The sequence below is a fragment of the Oncorhynchus mykiss genome, chromosome 14 (assembly GCF_013265735.2).
Source record: "Oncorhynchus mykiss isolate Arlee chromosome 14, USDA_OmykA_1.1, whole genome shotgun sequence".
NCBI classification, from domain to species: Eukaryota; Metazoa; Chordata; class Actinopteri; order Salmoniformes; family Salmonidae; genus Oncorhynchus; species Oncorhynchus mykiss.
Genome location: NC_048578.1, coordinates 30,594,209 through 30,614,087, shown reverse-complemented (window position 1 = coordinate 30,614,087; position 19,879 = coordinate 30,594,209). Strand labels below are relative to the sequence as shown.

Below are 19,879 nucleotides of genomic sequence, written 5' to 3'. Positions count from 1 at the left end.
ACAGTTCAGCCCGATATAAAAATGACAAACAACGTCTTGCTCTCTCCACCCGCCTGTGGAATACTAGTCCGATAGAACTTTGAGAGAATGGCAGTTAAATGGCACATGTAGTGCACTACTTTTGACCAGGTCCTATGGACTTTACATAGGGAATAGGGAACCATTTGGGACCCACATAGTCTTTCAGCCTGTTAATATTCTGTTGCTGTACTTTAGTCTTCTCCTGTCCCTGTCCTGTCCTAACAGCATCCCCAGCCCTGCTGACTGATGACTGCGGACTGCTGACTGCTGACTGATGCTTCACACATACCTAATCAGTACTGAGCCCAGAAATACTAAACTTAATGTGTGAGAGAGAGAGAGAGAGAGAGAGAGAGAGAGAGAGAGAGAGAGAGAGAGAGAGAGAGAGAGAGAGAGAGAGAGAGAGAGAGAGGGTATTGGCTTTTGTATGTGTGTATGTGTGTGTGTGTGTAAATGTGCGTGTCCCTTCTTCGCAGAAAACACAGAGACGCCGACGCGGGCCACCGCCACTCACAAGGCCTGTGAGTTCTCGTTCTCCGTGGCAGACGTGAGTAAGACATTTAAACGTGTTAACCCTCGCAAGGCTGGTGAGCCAGAGGCCATCCCATGCCAAGTCCTCAGAGCATGCGCAGACCCGCTTGCTAGAGTGTTTACGGACATATTCAATCAATCCCTATCCCAGTCTGCTGTCCCCACTTGCTTCAACATGTCCACCATTGTTCTTGTACCCAAGAAAGTGAAGGTAGCTGAACTAAATGACTATCGCCCGTAGCACTCACTTCTGTCATCATGAAGTGCTTTGAGAGACTAGTCAATGATCATCTCACCTCCACCTTACCGGCCACCCTAGACCCACTTCAGTTTGCATACCGCCCCAACAGATCACGGATTACGTTATCGCCATGGCACTGCACACTACCCCATGTGGACAAGAGGAATACCTATGTAAGAATGCTGTTCATTGACTACAACTCAGTATTCAACATCATAGTGCCCTCCAAGCTCATCACTAAGATCGGGGCCCTGGGTCTGAATCCGTCTTTGTGCAACTGGGTCCTGAACATCCTGATGGGCCGACCCCAGGTTAGTGAAGGTAGGCAACAATACTTGCGCCATGCTGACCCTTAACACGGGGGCCCCACAAGGGTGAGTGCTCAGCTCCCTCCTGGACTCCCTGTTCACCCATTACTGCGGGGCAACGCACATCTCCAATTCAAACATCAAGTTTGCAGACAACACAACAGTTGTAGGCTTGATTAACAACAACGAGACAGCCTATAGGGAGGATGTGAGAGCCCTGGCAGAGTTGTGCCAGGAAAATAATCTCTCCTCCAACATCAACAAAATGAAGGAGCTGATCACGAACTTCAGAAGACAGCAGAGAAGGCACATCCCCATCTGCATTGGCAGGCCGCAGTGGAGAAGGTGAACAGCTTCAAGTTCCTTGTGCACATCAAAGACTACCTGAAATGGTCCCTTCACACAGACAGTGTCGTGAAGAAGGCACAACAGCATCGTCAACCTCAGGAGGCAGAAGATATTCGGCTTGGCTCCTAAGTCCCTCACAGACCTCTACAGATGCACCAATGAGAGCATCCTGTCAGGCTGTATCACAGCCTGGTACGGCAATTGCACCATCTGTAACCGCATCAAAGCTGGGACTGAGATACTGATAAACAGCTTCTGTCTCCAGGCCACTGTTAAATAGTCACCATTAGCTGGCCTCCGCCCAGTACCCTGCACTGAACTTAGTCACTGTTACTAGCCGGGTACCACCCGGTACTCTACCTTGCACCTTAGAGACTGCTTCCCTATATACATAGTCATTGAACACAGGTCACTTTAATTATGTTTATATACTGTTTTACCCACTTCGTATGAATATACTGTATTCTTGTCAAGGTTCATCCTATATTACTACTGTACACACCATTTCAATTGACATACTGTCCATTCTGTCTATACACACCAATATATACATATAAAGTACCAGTCAAAAGTTGTGGATTGACTGACCTTCATGTCTTAAAGTAATGATGGACTGTTGTTTCTCGTTGCTTATTAGAGCTGTTCTTGCCTTAATATGGACTTGGTATTTTACCAAATAGGGCTATCTTCTGTATACCACCCCTACATGGGGCGGCAGGTAGCCTAGTGGTTAGAGCATTTGGCCAGTAACCAAAGGTTGCTAGATCGAGTCCCCGAACTGACAAGGTACAAATATGTCCTTCTGCCGCTGAACAAGGCAGTTAACCCACTGTTCCTAGGCTGTCATTGTGTATTAAATAAAGCTTAAAAACAAATACCTTGTCACAACACAACTGATTGGCTCCAATGCATTAAGAAGGAAAGAAATTACACAAAATAAATTTGACCAATGACCTGGCTGCCACAAATACCCAACCTCAACCCAATTGAGATGTTTTGGGATGAGTTGGACTGTAGAGGGAAGGAGAAGCAGCCAACAAATGTGTGGGAACTCCTTCAAGACTGTTGGAAAAGCATTCCAGGTGAATCTGGTTAAGAGAATGCCAAGAGTGTGCAACGCTGTCATCAAGGCAAAGGGTGGCTACTTTGAAGAATCGCAAATATAAAACATATTTTGATTTGTTTAATACTTTTTGGGTTACTACATGATTCCATATGTGTTATTTCATAGTTTTGATGTCTTCACTATTGTTCTACAATGTAGAAAATAATTAAAATAAAGAAAAAGCCTGGAATGAGTAGGTGTGTCCAAACTTTTGATTAGTACTATATATACAGTTGAATACGGAAGTTTAGATACACTTAGGTTGGAGTCATTAAAACTCGTTTTTCAACCACTCCACAAATTTCTTGTTACAAACTATAGTTTTGGCAAGTCGGTTAGGACATCTACTTTGTGCACGACACAAGTCATTTTTCCACCAGTTGTTTACAGACGGATTATTTCACTTATAATTCGCTGTATCACAATTCCAGTGGGTCAGAAGTTTACATACACTAAGTTGACTGTGCCTTTAAACAGCTTGGAAAATTCCCGAAAATTATGTCATGGCTTTAGAAGCTTCTGATAGGCTAATTGACATAATTTGAGTCAATTGGAGGTGTACCTGTGAATTTATTTCAAGGCCTACCTTCAAACTCAGTGCCTCTTTGCTTGACATCATGGGAAAATCAAAAGAAATCAGCCAAGACCTCAGAAAAAAGTTTGTAGACCTCCACAAGTCTGGTTCATCCTTGGGAGCAATTTCCAAATGCCTGAAGGTACCACGTTCATCTGTACAAACAATAGTATGCAAGTATAAACACCATGGGACCACGCAGACATCATACCGCTCAGGAAGGAGACACGTTCTGTCTCCTAGAGATGAACGTACTTTGGTGCGAAAAGTGCAAATCAATCCCAGAACAACAGCAAAGGAACTTGTGAAGATGCTGGAGGAAGCAGGTACAAAAGTATCTATATCTACAGTAAACAAGTCCTATATCAACATAACCTGAAAGGCTGCTCAGCAAGGAAGAAGCCACTGCTCCAAAACCGCCATAAAAAAGCCAGACTACAGTTTGCAACTGCACATGGAGACAAAGATCGTACCTTGTGGAGAAATGTCTTCTGGTCTGATGAAACAAAAATAGAACTGTTTGGCCATAATGACCATCATCATGTTTGGAGGAAAAGGGGGAGGCTTGCAAGAAGAAGAACACCATCCCAACCATGAAGCACGGGGGTGGCAGCATCATGTTGTGGGGGTGCTTTGCTGCAGGAGGGACTGGTGCACTTCACAAAATAGATGGCATCATCAGAGGGAAAATTATGTGGATATATTGAAGCAACATCTCAAGACATCAGTCAGGAAGTTAAAGCTTGGTTGCAAATGCGTCTTCCAAATGGACAATGACCCCAAGCATAAGGTTGTGGCAAAATGGCTTAAGGACAACAAATTCAAGGTACTGGAGTGGCCATCACAAAGCCCTGACCTCAATCCTATAGAAAATGTGTGGGCAGAACTGAAAAAGCACGTGCGAGCAAGGAGGCCTACAAACCTGACTCAGTTACAGCAACTCTGTCAGGAGGAATGGGCCAAAATTCACCCAACTTATTGTGGGAAGCTTGTGGAAGGCTACCTGAAACGTTTGACTCAAATTAAACAATTTAAAGGCAATGTTAACAAATACTATTTGAGTGTATGTAAACTTCTGACCCACTGGGAATGTGATGAAATAAATAAAAGCTGAAATAAATAATTCTCTCTACTATTATTCTGACATTTCACATTCTTAAAATAAAGTGGTGATCCTAACTGACCTAAGCGAGGGAATTTTTATTTGGATTAAATGTCAGGAATTGTGAAAAACTGAGTTTAAATGTATTTGGCTAAGGTGTATGTAAACTTCCGATTTCAACTGTAAATATATACATATATACACTGAGTGTGCAACACATTAGGAACACCTTAATGTTGAGTTGCACCGCTTGCCTTTACCCTCAGAACAGCCTCAACTCAGCAGGACATGGACTGTACAAGGTGTTGAAAGTGTTCCACAGGGATCCTGTCCCATGTTGACTCAAATGCTTCCCGCAGTTGTGTCAAGTTGGCTGGATGTCCTTTGGGTAGTGGACCACTCTTGATACACACGGGAAACTGTTAAGCATGAGAAACCCAGCAGCATTGCAGTTGTTGAAACACTCAAACTGTTGCGCCTAGCACCTACTACCAAACCAGTTCATAGGCACTTAAATATTGTGTCTTGCCCATTCACCCTCTGAATGACACACACACACACCATCCATGTCTCAAGGTTAAAACGTCCTTCTTTAACCTGTCTCCTCTCCTATCTACACTGATTGAAGTGTATGTAACAGGTGACATCAATAAGGGATCATATCTTTCACCTGGATTCACCTGGTCAGTCAAAGTCATGGAAAGAGCAGGTGTTGCTCATGTTTTGTACCCTCAGTGTATATATATTTATATTCCGAACTCTGACATTACTTGTTCTGACATTTCGTAATTTCTTTCTATTAATATTTTGGGGATTTGTGTTTACTGTTTTTTTATTGTTAGATATTATTGCACTGTTGGAGCTAAAAAAAAATAATCAGCTCGCTGCGCCTGCGATAATATCTGCAAAATATGTGCATGCGACCAATAAAATGTTATTATTTTATATGCTCCAGCAGCAGGGTCTTTTAATATCAGTAGTGATAAGCGGTTGCTAAGAGGTTGCTAAGCAGTGGGGGCTGCATTCTGAAGAGGAGAGGATTCACTTCTGAGTGAGAAGAGATGTTCGTCATCATGCGCCTTCAAAATGGGTCCCAAATAGCATCCTATTACCTATATAGAGGACTACCTTTAATCAAGACCCGTAGGGCTCTGGTCAAAAGTAGTGCACTATATAGGGAATAGGGTGCCATTTGGAACACAAACCCAATCTACAGCCAGAAGTCTGCTAGCACCTCACAGCTCTTTACAGCCCCTAACAGACAGGATTACAGGATTACAACTCTGCCTGGAGGAAGGGCTTGAAGCCTTTTTGATGAATGGTGATACATGGAAATGAACTTGTATAAAAGAGAGAGAGAGGGAAAGAGAGAAAAGCAGGATGTCCAGAATATGCCATAAAAACAGCTTTACATGTGAATAGGGTAAATACACACAGTTTCCTTTTCTCTAGCCACTCTGCCCTGTGTGTGTGTGCGTGTGTGCGTGTGTGTGTGTGTGTGTGTGTGTGTGTGTGTGTGTGTGTGTGTGTGTGTGTGTGTGTGTGTGTGTGTGTGTGTGTGTGTGTGTGTGTGTGTGTGTGTGTGTGTGTGTATTCCAGTAGTGGCAGCAGTATTGGGTGTGTGTTGACTTAATTAGGTCTGCTCGTTTCCTCTCCCCAACACAAGTTGATTAGTGATACCAGCTGTCCCCAGTGTGTGTGTGTGTGTGTGCGTGCGTGTGTGTGTATTTATCTGTGTTTGTGTGATGTCTGCATATGCATATATGTGTGTGTGGCAGTGTTTGTATGTCTACGTGCCATTTCCTTTGCCAGCAGCCAAACCACACCATGCCAGTTCTCTATGATTACCACTGGCAACTGGACCCAGACTGGAGCCAACCACAACCCAGGAGACCAAGATGGCTGACCATGGTAATCCCTTAGTCCTTTCTACCCTCCTCTCCTCTCCCTCTGCTCTCTCCTCTCCCCTTTTCTCTCCCCACTCCTCTCCACTCTCCCCAATCCCCTCTCTGCCCTCTCTCCCCACTCCTCTCCTCTCCTCTTTCCTCACTCCTCTCTCCCCCTCCCCTCTCTCTCTGTTTTTACCTGTGTATGTATATGTAGCATCCAGGCTTGTTAAATGAAGGTGTATTTACCTGTGTACAGTCGAGGCCAAAAGTTTTGAGAATGACACAAATATACATTTTCACAGTCTGCTGCCTCAGTTTGTATGATGGCAATTTGCATATACTCCAGAATGTTATGAAGAGTGAATCAATTAATTGCAAAGCCCCTCTTTGCCATGCAAATGGAACTGAATTCCCCAAAAAACATTTCCACTGCATTTCAGCCCTGACACAAAAGGACCAGCTAACATCATGTCAGTGATTCTCTCGTTAACACAGGTGTGAGTGTTGAGGAGGACAAGGCTGGACATCACTCTGTCATGCTGATTGAGTTCAAATAACAGACTGGAAGCTTCAAACGGAGGGTAGTTCTTGGAATCATTGTCCTTCCACTGTCAACTATGGTTACCTGCAAGGAGACACGTGCCGTCATCATTGCTTTGCACAAAAAGGGCTTCACAGGCAAGGATATTGCTGCCAGTAAGATTGCACCTGAATCAACCATTTATCGGATCATCAAGAACTTCAAGGAGAACGGTTCAATTGTTGTGAAGAAGGCTTCAGGGCGTCCAAGAAAGTCCAGCAAGCGCCAGGACCGTCTCCTAAAGTTGATTCAGCTGCGGGATCGGGGCACCACCAGTACACAGAGCTTGCTCAAGAATGGCAGCAGGCAGGTGTGAGTGCATCTGCACACACAGTGAGGCGAAGACTTTTGGACTCACAATTTTGCCTAAGAACACAGCCATGAATAAAGAATGGTACCAACACATCCTCCGAGATCAACTTCTCCCAACCATCCAGGAACAGTTTGGTGATGAACAATGCCTTTCCCAGCATGATGGAGCACCTTGCCATGAGGCAAAAGTGATAACTAAGTGGCTCGGGGAACAAAACATCGATATTTTGGGTCCATGGCCAGGAAACTCCCCAGACCTTAATCCCATTGAGAACGTGTGGTCAATCCTCAAGAGGCAGGTGGACAAACAAAAACCTACAAATTCTGACAAACTCCAAGCATTGATTGTGCAAGAATGGGCTGCCATCAGTCAGGATGTGGCCCAGAAGTTAATTGACAGCATGCCAGGGCGGATTGAAGAGGTCTTGAAAAAGAAGGGTCAACACTGCAAATATTGACTCTTTGCATCAACTTCATGTAATTGTCAATAAAAGCCTTTGACACGTTTGAAATGCTTGTAATTATACTTCGTATTCCATAATAACATCTGACAAAAATATCTAGACACTGAGGCAGCAGACTTTGTGAAGATAAATATTTGTGTCATTCTCAAAACTTTTGGCCACGACTGTATATGTATCATTCAGGTGTGTTAAATTAAGGTGTATTTACCTGTGTATATGTAGCATCCAGGCTTATTAAATTAAGGTGTATTTACCTGTGTATATGTAGCATCCAGGTGTGCCCTTGCAGAACTGTTTAGACTTGTATGACAGCGTGACCTCTACGACCCCGGGGATGTGTCTGGGGGGAGTCTGCACCCGGATGGCGTGGGCTGTGATCAGCTACAGAGGGCGACAGGGGACAAAAAACTTTTTTCTTGTTACATATGTATTTCACTTGTCAGACCCCATAACATGTTCTATATCAAAGTGAAAGAAATAGACGTATCAAGATTTACAAGAGCCATAGAAAATGTTCAGTTGACATGTAAGGTAGGATGTAGTTTATAAATGCACAGAAAACATCCAGATTGCCTTGGCTTTAGCTCAGAGGGCTAAGGCAGTCTTAAGCACCACGGACTCACTGTTTTTTTGTTTGATTCTCTGTCGGTTGCACACAGTCACACACACAGTCATACACACACAGTCATACACACACACACTGATAAATGTGCTACTGACCTCACTCCAGACTAGCATGGTACCAAATGTGACCTGGAGTCCATCAAAGAAGTTTTCTCCTATGATAATGACTGTGGCCCCGCCTGTTGTCCAGCCCTCACTGGGGCTGATCGCCTTGATACAGGGGGTGGCTGTGGGAGGGAGGGAGCGGAGAGAGAGAGAGAGACGAAATGTAGTTTTAACGCAGAATCAGGAATACAAGGTACAGTACAGTTTCTCCATTCTGATTGTATGAAGAGAACAACTAAATTCTCCAATTCATAAGCAGGTCTGCTGTGAGGCGTAATACTGACCCCTGGATCTTATAATTACAGGCTTTACATTACTGGATCAGATTGGAGAAAAGAACAGCAGTGGAATTAAAAATGAATAAAGGCTTAATCTCCTCTACTTTACAGAGCCTCAGCTTGTCAGACATGATGTCATTCTCCAAAGCAGGGTAATCCACTTTACTACCGAATGACTTTTCCCCATCTCTCTCCTGTCTCTCTCTTCACCCTCCTCTCTCTCCTCCTCCTTCATCTGCCTCTCACTCTCTTCATCTCACCTCCTCTTCATCCTGCAAGTCTTTTCATAGACACTGATGGTGTGTGTGTGTGTGTGTGTGTGTGTGTGTGTGTGTGTGTGTGTGTGTGTGTGTGTGTGTGTGTGTGTGTGTGTGTGTGTGTGTGTGGGTGTGGGTGTGGGTGTGTGTATGTCAACCATATGGTGAAACATGAATCCATGTGATAGGGATCATAATTGGGGTCCTCCTCTCTGCCATCTGTTGTGTTCGTTGCTCATTGTGAAAACAGATTTTTTTATTTTTTTTTGCAAATTTAAAGGAAATAAAAACAGAAATACCTTATTTACATAAGTAATCAGACCCTTTGCTATGAGACTTGTAATTGAGTTTCAGGTGCCTCCTGTTTCCATTGATCATCGTTTCTACAACTTCATTGGAGTCCACCTGTGGTAAATTAAATTGATTGGACATGATTTACAACGGCACACACCTGTCTGTATAATGTCACAAAAGAGCAAAAAACAAGCCATGAGATTGAAAAAATTGTCCTTAGATCTCCGAGACAGAATAGTGTCGAGACACGGATCTAGGGAAGGGAAGGGGAGAAACTCCCCAAACTCCACAAATAAAGGTGTTCCAAGCTTGTAGCTTCATTCCCACGAGGAAACGAGGCTGTAATCGCTGCCAAAGGTGCTTCAAGAAAGTACTGAGTAAAGAGTCTGAATAATTATGGAAATGTCATATTTCTGTTTTATTTTGTATATTTTTTAATTAAAATGTCTAAAAACCAGTTTTCGCTTTGTCATTATGGAGTATTGTTTGTAGATTGATGAGGGAAAAAAACCTATTTAATCCATTTTAGAATAAGGCTGCATCCTAAAAAAAATGGAAAAAGCCAAGGGGTCTAAATACTATCTGAGGACACAGTATGTATGTGTGTGTTAACCTGGGAAAATCTTTGGGCGGAGAGAGAGAGAGAGATAGATAGCGGCTAGAGGATCAACCTAACCATGTCTCATAGGAAATAAGCTCAGCGTTGTCTTTAAGCTTCCTGGGGCCTCAGAAGCACCACAGTCCTGCTTTGACACATGGTCTTCATAAGACACTATGGCAGTTCTAACAAGAGCCGGCCATTGGGGGAATACAGGATTCACTGCTGCCCTCTGCTCTCTCACTGAGAGTTAAGAATCTTAGAGGGAAAAAGGAGCAGGGGGAGAGGGGGTGAGAAGAGAGGAAAGGGAAGTGAGAAGGAAGAGAGATAAAAGAGAGAAGGAAGAGAGATAAAAGAGAGAAGGGAGAGAGATAAAAGAGAGAAAAGGGAGAGAGAGAAGAGAGGAAAAGGAAGCGAGAAGGGAGAGAGATAAAAGAGAGAAGGGAGAGATAAAAGAGAGAAGGGAGAGAGATAAAAGAGAGAAAAGGGAGAGAGAGAAGTGAGGATGAGAAGAGAGAGAAATAAAGTGTGGAAGAGGGAGAGGAGAGGAAGTGATAGAGTTGAGGAGGGAGAAAAAATATATATAGAGACATATAGAAAAGAGTGAGAGAGGGGGAGAGACATGTAGAAAAGAGTGAGAGAGGGGGCGAGAGAGACATATAGAATAGAGTGAGAGAGGGGGCAAGAGAGACATGGAAAAGAGTGAGAGAGGGGGGAGAGAGACATATTGAAAAGAGTGAGCGAGGGGGCGAGAGAGACATAGAAAAGAGTGAGATGGGGGGGAGACATATAGAAAAGAGTGAGCGAGGGGGCGAGAGAGACATATAGAAAAGAGTGAGAGAGGGGGCGAGAGAGACATAGAAAAGAGTGAGAGAGGGGGGAGAGAGACATATAGAAAAGAGTGAGCGAGAGAGACATATAGAAAAGAGTGAGAGAGGGGGCGAGAGAGACATATAGAATAGAGTGAGAGAGGGGGCGAGAGAGACATATAGAAAAGAGTGAGAGAGGGGGCGAGAGAGACATGGAAAAGAGTGAGAGAGGGGGGAGAGAGACATATAGAAAAGAGTGAGCGAGAGAGACATATAGAAAAGAGTGAGAGAGGGGGCGAGAGAGATATAGAAACGAGTGAGAGAGGGGGCGAGAGAGACATATAGAATAGAGTGAGAGAGGGGGCGAGAGAGACATATAGAATAGAGTGAGAGAGGGGGCAAGAGAGACATATAGAAAAGAGTGAGAGAGGGGGCGAGAGAGACATAGAAAAGAGTGAGCGAGAGAGACATATAGAAAAGATTGAGAGGGGGGCGAGAGAGACATATAGAAAAGAGTGAGAGAGGGGGCGAGAGAGACATATAGAAAAGAGTGAGAGAGGGGGCGAGAGAGACATATAGAAAAGAGTGAGAGAGGGGGCGAGAGAGAGAAATAGAAAAGAGTGAGAGAGGGGGCGAGAGAGACATATAGAATAGATTGAGAGAGGGGGCGAGAGAGACATATAGAATAGAGTGAGAGAGGGGGCGAGAGAGACATATAGAAAAGAGTGAGAGAGGGGGCGAGAGAGACATATAGAAAAGAGTGAGAGAGGGGGCGAGAGAGACATAGAAAAGAGTGAGCGAGAGAGACATATAGAAAAGAGTGAGAGAGGGGGCGAGAGAGACATATAGAAAAGAGTGAGAGAGGGGGCGAGAGAGAGATATAGAAAAGAGTGAGAGAGGGGGCGAGAGAGGCATATAGAATAGAGTGAGAGAGGGGGCGAGAGAGACATATAGAATAGAGTGAGAGAGGGGGCGAGAGAGACATATAGAATAGAGTGAGAGAGGGGGGAGAGACATATAGAATAGAGTGAGAGAGGGGGCGAGAGAGACATATAGAATAGAGTGAGAGAGGGGGCGAGAGAGACATATAGAAAAGAGTGAGAGAGGGGGGAGAGACATATAGAATAGAGTGAGAGAGGGGGGAGAGACATATAGAATAGAGTGAGAGAGGGGGGAGAGACATATAGAATAGAGTGAGAGAGGGGGGAGAGACATATAGAATAGAGTGAGAGAGGGGGGAGAGACATATAGAATAGATTGAGAGAGGGGGCGAGAGAGACATATAGAATAGAGTGAGAGAGGGGGCGAGAGAGACATATAGAAAAGAGTGAGAGAGGGGGCGAGAGAGACATATAGAAAAGAGTGAGAGAGGGGGCGAGAGAGACATAGAAAAGAGTGAGCGAGAGAGACATATAGAAAAGAGTGAGAGAGGGGGCGAGAGAGACATATAGAATAGAGTGAGAGAGGGGGCGAGAGAGACATATAGAAAAGAGTGAGAGAGGGGGCGAGAGAGACATGGAAAAGAGTGAGAGAGGGGGGAGAGAGACATATAGAAAAGAGTGAGCGAGAGAGACATATAGAAAAGAGTGAGAGAGGGGGCGAGAGAGATATAGAAACGAGTGAGAGAGGGGGCGAGAGAGACATATAGAATAGAGTGAGAGAGGGGGCGAGAGAGACATATAGAATAGAGTGAGAGAGGGGGCAAGAGAGACATATAGAAAAGAGTGAGAGAGGGGGCGAGAGAGACATAGAAAAGAGTGAGCGAGAGAGACATATAGAAAAGATTGAGAGGGGGGCGAGAGAGACATATAGAAAAGAGTGAGAGAGGGGGCGAGAGAGACATATAGAAAAGAGTGAGAGAGGGGGCGAGAGAGACATATAGAAAAGAGTGAGAGAGGGGGCGAGAGAGAGAAATAGAAAAGAGTGAGAGAGGGGGCGAGAGAGACATATAGAATAGATTGAGAGAGGGGGCGAGAGAGACATATAGAATAGAGTGAGAGAGGGGGCGAGAGAGACATATAGAAAAGAGTGAGAGAGGGGGCGAGAGAGACATATAGAAAAGAGTGAGAGAGGGGGCGAGAGAGACATAGAAAAGAGTGAGCGAGAGAGACATATAGAAAAGAGTGAGAGAGGGGGCGAGAGAGACATATAGAAAAGAGTGAGAGAGGGGGCGAGAGAGAGATATAGAAAAGAGTGAGAGAGGGGGCGAGAGAGGCATATAGAATAGAGTGAGAGAGGGGGCGAGAGAGACATATAGAATAGAGTGAGAGAGGGGGCGAGAGAGACATATAGAATAGAGTGAGAGAGGGGGGAGAGACATATAGAATAGAGTGAGAGAGGGGGCGAGAGAGACATATAGAATAGAGTGAGAGAGGGGGCGAGAGAGACATATAGAAAAGAGTGAGAGAGGGGGGAGAGACATATAGAATAGAGTGAGAGAGGGGGGAGAGACATATAGAATAGAGTGAGAGAGGGGGGAGAGACATATAGAATAGAGTGAGAGAGGGGGGAGAGACATATAGAATAGAGTGAGAGAGGGGGGAGAGACATATAGAATAGATTGAGAGAGGGGGCGAGAGAGACATATAGAATAGAGTGAGAGAGGGGGCGAGAGAGACATATAGAAAAGAGTGAGAGAGGGGGCGAGAGAGACATATAGAAAAGAGTGAGAGAGGGGGCGAGAGAGACATAGAAAAGAGTGAGCGAGAGAGACATATAGAAAAGAGTGAGAGAGGGGGCGAGAGAGACATATAGAAAAGAGTGAGAGAGGGGGCGAGAGAGAGATATAGAAAAGAGTGAGAGAGGGGGCGAGAGAGGCATATAGAATAGAGTGAGAGAGGGGGCGAGAGAGACATATAGAATAGAGTGAGAGAGGGGGCGAGAGAGACATATAGAATAGAGTGAGAGAGGGGGGAGAGACATATAGAAAAGAGTGAGAGAGGGGGGGGGGGGGGACAGGAGTGTTTACCATGCTCCAGGTACGAGGGTGTTCCTTCTGAGGGGTCTAATCTCCTGGCCCGGCGACCGTGTTTAGAGTTGTTGTGGACAAAGATGTTGTCAGAGACAGAGAGGACATGACCGTCCACACTCACCGTGGTAGACACGACCACCTGGGACAGACAGGGACAGGAGACATAGAGGAAAAGGGGACAGGGGGACAGACAAGGACACGTGAGACAGGACCTGAGAGCTCCCATCAAACAGCATTACCGTTGTGTCTAAAGAAATGATGTAAAATGAGGTTTTGCGGTTCTCTCTCTCCCACCTGAAAGCGCCTCATGTCTCGTGGGTTCCCTGCGTTCTTCAGACAGTTCTGGTTGCACTTCAGGAAGAACTTGAGGAAGAACCTGGAGAGAGAGGAGACAAGAAAACAGTCTAACACTCATGCGTCATTGCAGCTTGGCTAGCTTGGTTAGCTTGGCTAGCTTGGTTAGCTTGGCTAGCTTGGCTAGCTTGGTTAGCTTGGCTAGCTTGGTTAGCTTAGCTAGCTTGGCTAGCCTGGTTAGCTTGGCTAGCTTGGTTAGCTTGGCTAGCTTGGTTAACTTGGCTAGCTTGGTTTGCTTGGTTAGCTTGGCTAGCCCTTGTGGTAAACCTGGAAGCAGATCTGCATGTAAGCCTTCCCTTGCCAGTACACAGGCTCTTCTTCACCAAGACTCCTGCCAGGTCTCCTTGTGGCAACACACTGGGCGTCCCTGCGGCCTCTGGCTAACTCAGAAGGGGATCTTGCAGCTGCAGTGGTCCCCAAATGTGCAGGCCCACATTATGTGGACACGCCCTGGCATTGGCCAACCACTGCCCCACTGCTTCATGGGTAAGTCTGGGAAGACAACGGCTAGGGGAGCTCCCCATGAGACTAAAGCAACGTGCTGGCGACGTGTGACAGGTGATCCTCTGACAGACTGGAGCTCACCATGAGACTAAAGCAACGTGCTGGCGACGTGTGACAGGTGATCCTCTGACAGACTGGAGCTCACCATGAGACTAAAGCAACGTGCTGGCGACGTGTGACAGGTGATCCTCTGACAGACGGGAGCTCCCCATGAGACTAAAGCAACGTGCTGGCGACGTGTGACAGGTGGTCCTCTGCCAGACTGAAGCTCTTGCAGCCTCCTGCAGCTGTAGGGAGGTGTTGGTCCTCTGACAGACTGAAGCTCTTGCAGCCTCCTGCAGCTGTGAGGAGGTGCTGGTCCTCTGCCAGACTGAAGCTCTTGCAGCCTCCTGCAGCTGTGAGGAGGTGCTGGTCATCTTGGATTTTATTTTTGCCACCAGAGACCATTTTCCAACAGCAGAGAAGTGATGACAAGCACATCCCCCACGTCCTTAACATTATTTCATCACGCAGGTGTCCACTAATGCTCTTCTGGGAGTTCCACCTAGATTTCCTGCACCATTAAATTATTCTGGCGACATGGTGCTTGGTAACGGGGGAAGGCTTGAATAATCAGGAAGCTCCTAGCCAGGCCCCTGCACAGTAGCGGTACAGGGCTGTTGGTCATCAGCAGCTGGGATTTGAGTGGCAGCTGCTCCAGACCCCTGTACGTCTGAGAATCCCATTTTAGGAACCACACTGCTCAACCCAGCTGGGGAAAATATTGCCCACTCTAACTCTCCTAGATAGTGCTACCGCACCTATCAGGACATTCCGTTTCAGCAGTTGACAACGAATTAAGAAGAAATATGTCCCCTTACGACTATCAACATGGAACATAAGGACTCTCTTGGACTCGAGCCATGACGCCGCCAGGCCTGAAATGAAGGACTGCACTTATCGCAGCAGAGCTGAAGCAATATACCATCATCTCTGCTCTCAGTGAGACCAGACTCCTGGGTGAAGGGTTGCTCAGGGAGGAAAGAGAGGGCTACATCTTCTTCTGAAAGGAATACAGCCCAGAAGGGCGATATCTGCATGGTGTGGGCGTTGCCTTGAAGAACTGCCTCCTGCCATATCTCACAGAAACACCAACTGGCATAAGCCGAAAGGCTAATGGAGTAATAGGAAAGCACAGCATTGGCCAATGAGATTGCTAATGGAGTAATAGGAAAGCACAGCATTGGCCAATGAGATTGCTAATGGAATAATAGGAAAGCACAGCATTGGCCAATGAGATTGCTAATGGAGTAATAGGAAAGCACAGCATTGGCCAATGAGATTGCTAATGGAGTAATAGGAAAGCACAGCATTGGCCAATGAGATTGCTAATGGAGTAATAGGAAAGCACAGCATTGGCCAATGAGATTGCTAATGGAGTAATAGGAAAGCACAGCATTGGCCAATGAGATTGCTAATGGAGTAATAGGAAAGCACAGCATTGGCCAATGAGATTGCTAATGGAGTAATAGGAAAGCACAGCATTGGCCAATGAGATTGCTAATGGAGTAATAGGAAAGCACAGCATTGGCCAATGAGATTGCTAATGGGGTAATAGGAAAGCACAGCATTGGCCAATGAGATTGCTAATGGGGTAATAGGAAAGCACAGCATTGGCCAATGAGATTGCTAATGGAGTAATAGGAAAGCACAGCATTGGCCAATGAGATTGCTAATGGAGTAATAGGAAATTACAGCATTGGCCAATGAGATTGCTAATGGAGTAATAGGAAAGCACAGCATTGGCCAATGAGATTGCTAATGGGGTAATAGGAAAGCACAGCATTGGCCAATGAGATTGCTACGCCTTTGTGCTGAAAATGAAGTCACCATCACCGACACCATGTTCCAAATGAAAAACACATACAAAACTTCCTGGGAGCACCTTGATCAAAGCATTGGCACCTCATAGATTACATGATTGTCAAAGCTCAGAATGAAGGTTAACCCAGCCACCCTTAACCAAGCTCAGAATGAAGGTTCACCCAGCCATCCTTAACCAAGCTCAGAATGAAAGTTCACCCAGCCATCCTTAACCAAGCTCAGAATGAAAGTTCACCCAGCGATCCTTAACCAAGCTCAGAATGAAGGTTAACCCAGCCACCCTTAACCAAGCTCAGAATGAAAGTTCACCCAGCCATCCTTAACCAAGCTCAGAATAAAAGTTAACCCAGCCACCCTTAACCAAGCTCAGAATGAAGGTTAACCCAGCCACCCTTAACCAAGCTCAGAATGAAAGTTCACCCAGCCATCCTTAACCAAGCTCAGAATGAAGGTTAACCCAGCCACCCTTAACCAAGCTCAGAATGAAAGTTCACCCAGCCACCCTTAACCAAGCTCAGAATGAAAGTTAACCCAGCCACCCGTAACCAAGCTCAGAATGAAAGTTCACCCAGCCATCCTTAACCAAGCTCAGAATGAAGGTTAACCCAGCCACCCTTAACCAAGCTCAGAATGAAAGTTCACCCAGCCATCCTTAACCAAGCTCAGAATGAAGGTTAACCCAGCCACCCTTAACCAAGCATAGAATGAAGGTTCACCCAGCCACCCTTAACCAAGCTCAGAATGAAAGTTCACCCAGCCATCCTTAACCAAGCTCAGAATGAAGGTTAACCCAGCCACCCTTAACCAAGCATAGAATGAAGGTTCACCCAGCCATCCTTAACCAAGCTCAGAATGAAAGTTCACCCAGCCATCCTTAACCAAGCTCAGAATGAAAGTTCACCAAGCCATCCTTAACCAAGCTCAGAATGAAAGTTCACCCAGCCATCCTTAACCAAGCTCAGAATGAAAGTTCACCCAGCCATCCTTAACCAAGCTCAGAATGAAAGTTCACCCAGCCATCCTTAACCAAGCTCAGAATGAAAGTTCACCCAGCCATCCTTAACCAAGCTTAGAAGGAAGGTTCAACCAGCCATTCTTAACCAAGCTTAGAATGAAGGTTCAACCAGCCATCCTTAACCAAGCTCAGAATGAAGGTTCACCCAGCCATCCTTAGCCAAGCTTAGAATGAAGGTTCACCCAGCCATCCTTAACCAAGCTTAGGATGAAGGTTTCCACAGCCATCCTTAACCAAGTTTAGAATGAAGGTTCACCCAGCCATCCTTAACCAAGCTCAGAATGAAGGTTAACCCAGCCATCCTTAACCAAGCATAGAATGAAGGTTCACCCAGCCATCCTTAACCAAGCATAGCATGAAGGTTCACCCAGCCATCCTTAACCAAGCATAGAATGAAGGTTCACCCAGCCATCCTTAATCAAGCTTAGGATGAAGGTTTCCCCAGCCATCCTTAATCAAGCTTAGGATGAAGGTTTCCCCAGCCATCCAAGCTCAGAATTTAGGTTCACCCAGCCATCCTGAACCATGTCGCTCTCTAGCAGAAAAACTAGAGAACATTTAGACTGTCCTGAAGGTCCAATTCACAACAAATAGTCCTCCCTAAACACATCACTCTCTGAGTCAGCAGCCCACTCCACTTTTCTAATGCACATGAACTAAAACAGAAGAATACTGGGCGTAAACCAATTTTCCCTTTTGGTTTCATGAAATAATAACATGTATCTCTCTCTCTTGTAATTACCAAAAGAAACACAAATGACTGTGGAAATGAATTTCTGCTAAATGAGATGTAGTAGTGTACTAAGTAGGGGATATGATACCTTTTTGGACACAAGCTAGGTGTTTCTCACTTTGCTCTACTCTGGGGTTAATAAAAAGATACAAAACCACTTCCCCCTGTCTGATACTGGACTGATGGAGCTGAGGGCTTGGAGTAGAGAGCGGAACTCTATCGCTCTCTCTCACCCCTCTCTCTGCCATCTCTCTCTCTCTCTCTCTCTCTCGCTCTCTCTCTCTCTCACCCCTCTCTCTGTCATCTCTCTCTCTCTCTCTCTCACTCCTCTCTCTCTCACCCCCTCTCTCTCTCTCCACTCACCCCTCTCTCTCTCTCTCTCTCTCTCTCTCCACTCACCTCTCTCTCTCTCTCTCTCTCTCACTCCTCTCTCTCTCCACTCACCCCCCCTCTCTCTCTCTCTCTCTCACTCTCTCTCTCTCACTCCTCTCTCTCTCACCCCCCCCTCTCTCTCTCTCTCCACTCACCCCCCCCCTCTCTCTCTCTCTCTCTCTCCACTCACCTCTCTCTCTCTCTCACTCCTCTCAATTCAATTCAATTCAAGGGCTTTATTGGCATGGGAAACATGTGTTAACATTGCCAAAGCAAGTGAGGTAGACAACATACAAAGTGAATATATAAAGTGAAAAACAACAAAAATTAACAGTAAACATTACACGTACAGAGGTTTCAAAACAGTAAAGACATTACAAATGTCATATTATATATATTTACAGTGTTTTAACAATGTACAAATGGTTAAAGGACACAAGATAAAATAAATAAGCATAAATATGGGTTGTATTTACAATGGTGTGTGTTCTTCACTGGTTGCCCTTTTCTCGTGGCAACAGGTCACAAATCTTGCTGCTGTGATGGCACACTGTGGAATTTCACCCAGTAGATATGGGAGTTTTTCAAAATTGGATTTGTTTTCGAATTCTTTGTGGATCTGTGTAATCTGAGGGAAATATGTCTCTCTAATATGGTCATATGGCCCTCTCTCTCTCTCTCTCGCTCTCTCTCTCTCCACTCACCCCTCTCTCTCTCAGGCTCTTTCTCCCTCTCTCGCCCCCTCACTCTCCCTCTCTCTCTTTCTCGGTCTCTCACCCCCCTTCCCCTCTCTCGCTTCCTTTCTCTCTCTCTCTCCAGGTATCGGCCATGCAACACAGACACTTCATCTAGGAGACTTGTTTCCGTGGTGACCCCTCAACCTGCCATACGCACACACATTTGTAAGCCACTTGTTCCATCAGGCGAATGCTGTTAGAGTAGTCTATAATGTTGCTCCCATCATCTAAACTGACATGATTTATTCAACCACATCATCTCACTACACTGAAACATTCATCCTCTGGACACTCCCTGCATCATCTCTCCCTGAGTGTGTGTGTGTTTGTGTCTGTGTGTGGCAAGTCTAGTGGTGTGTCAGTAGTGGTGTGTCAGTAGCAGTCGTGGTGTGTCAGTAGCAGTAGTGGTGTGTCAGTAGTGGTGTGTCAGTAGCAGTAGTGGTGTGTCAGTAGCAGTAGTGGTGTGTGAGTAGCAGTAGTGGTGTGTCAGTAGCAGTAGTGGTGTGTCAGTAGTGGTATGTCAGTAGCAGTAGTGGTGTGTCAGTAGCAGTAGTGGTGTGTCAGTAGTGGTGTGTCAGTAGCAGTCGTGGTGTGTCAGTAGCAGTAGTGGTGTGTCAGTAGTGGTGTGTCAGTAGTGGTGTGTCAGTAGCAGTAGTGGTGTGTCAGTAGTGGTGTGTCAGTAGTGGTGTGTCAGTAGCAGTAGTGGTGTGTCAGTAGCAGTAGTGGTGTGTCAGTAGTGGTGTGTCAGTAGTGGTGTGTCAGTAGCAGTAGTGGTGTGTCAGTAGCAGTAGTGGTGTGTCAGTAGTGGTGTGTCAGTAGTGGTGTGTCAGTAGCAGTAGTGATGTGTCAGTAGTGATGTGTCAGTAGTGGTGTGTCAGTAGTGGTGTGTC

General features: G+C 45.7%; 1 protein-coding gene across 3 annotated transcripts in view; it reads right to left on the bottom strand.

The window, feature by feature from the left end:
- The window catches only part of LOC110487777 (transcription factor COE1-A), a 152,000-nt gene that overhangs the window by 74,915 nt on the left and 57,206 nt on the right, over window positions 1-19,879 (bottom strand). For all 3 annotated transcript variants that reach the window (XM_036943291.1, XM_036943292.1, XM_036943293.1), the window contains exons 7-10: window positions 13,706-13,787; window positions 13,409-13,550; window positions 8,196-8,326; window positions 7,730-7,856 (exon numbers count right to left, since the gene is read on the bottom strand). In XM_036943291.1, coding sequence (XP_036799186.1) covers window positions 7,730-7,856; window positions 8,196-8,326; window positions 13,409-13,550; window positions 13,706-13,787 — 482 coding nt within the window. The remainder of the gene's footprint in view (window positions 1-7,729; window positions 7,857-8,195; window positions 8,327-13,408; window positions 13,551-13,705; window positions 13,788-19,879) is intronic.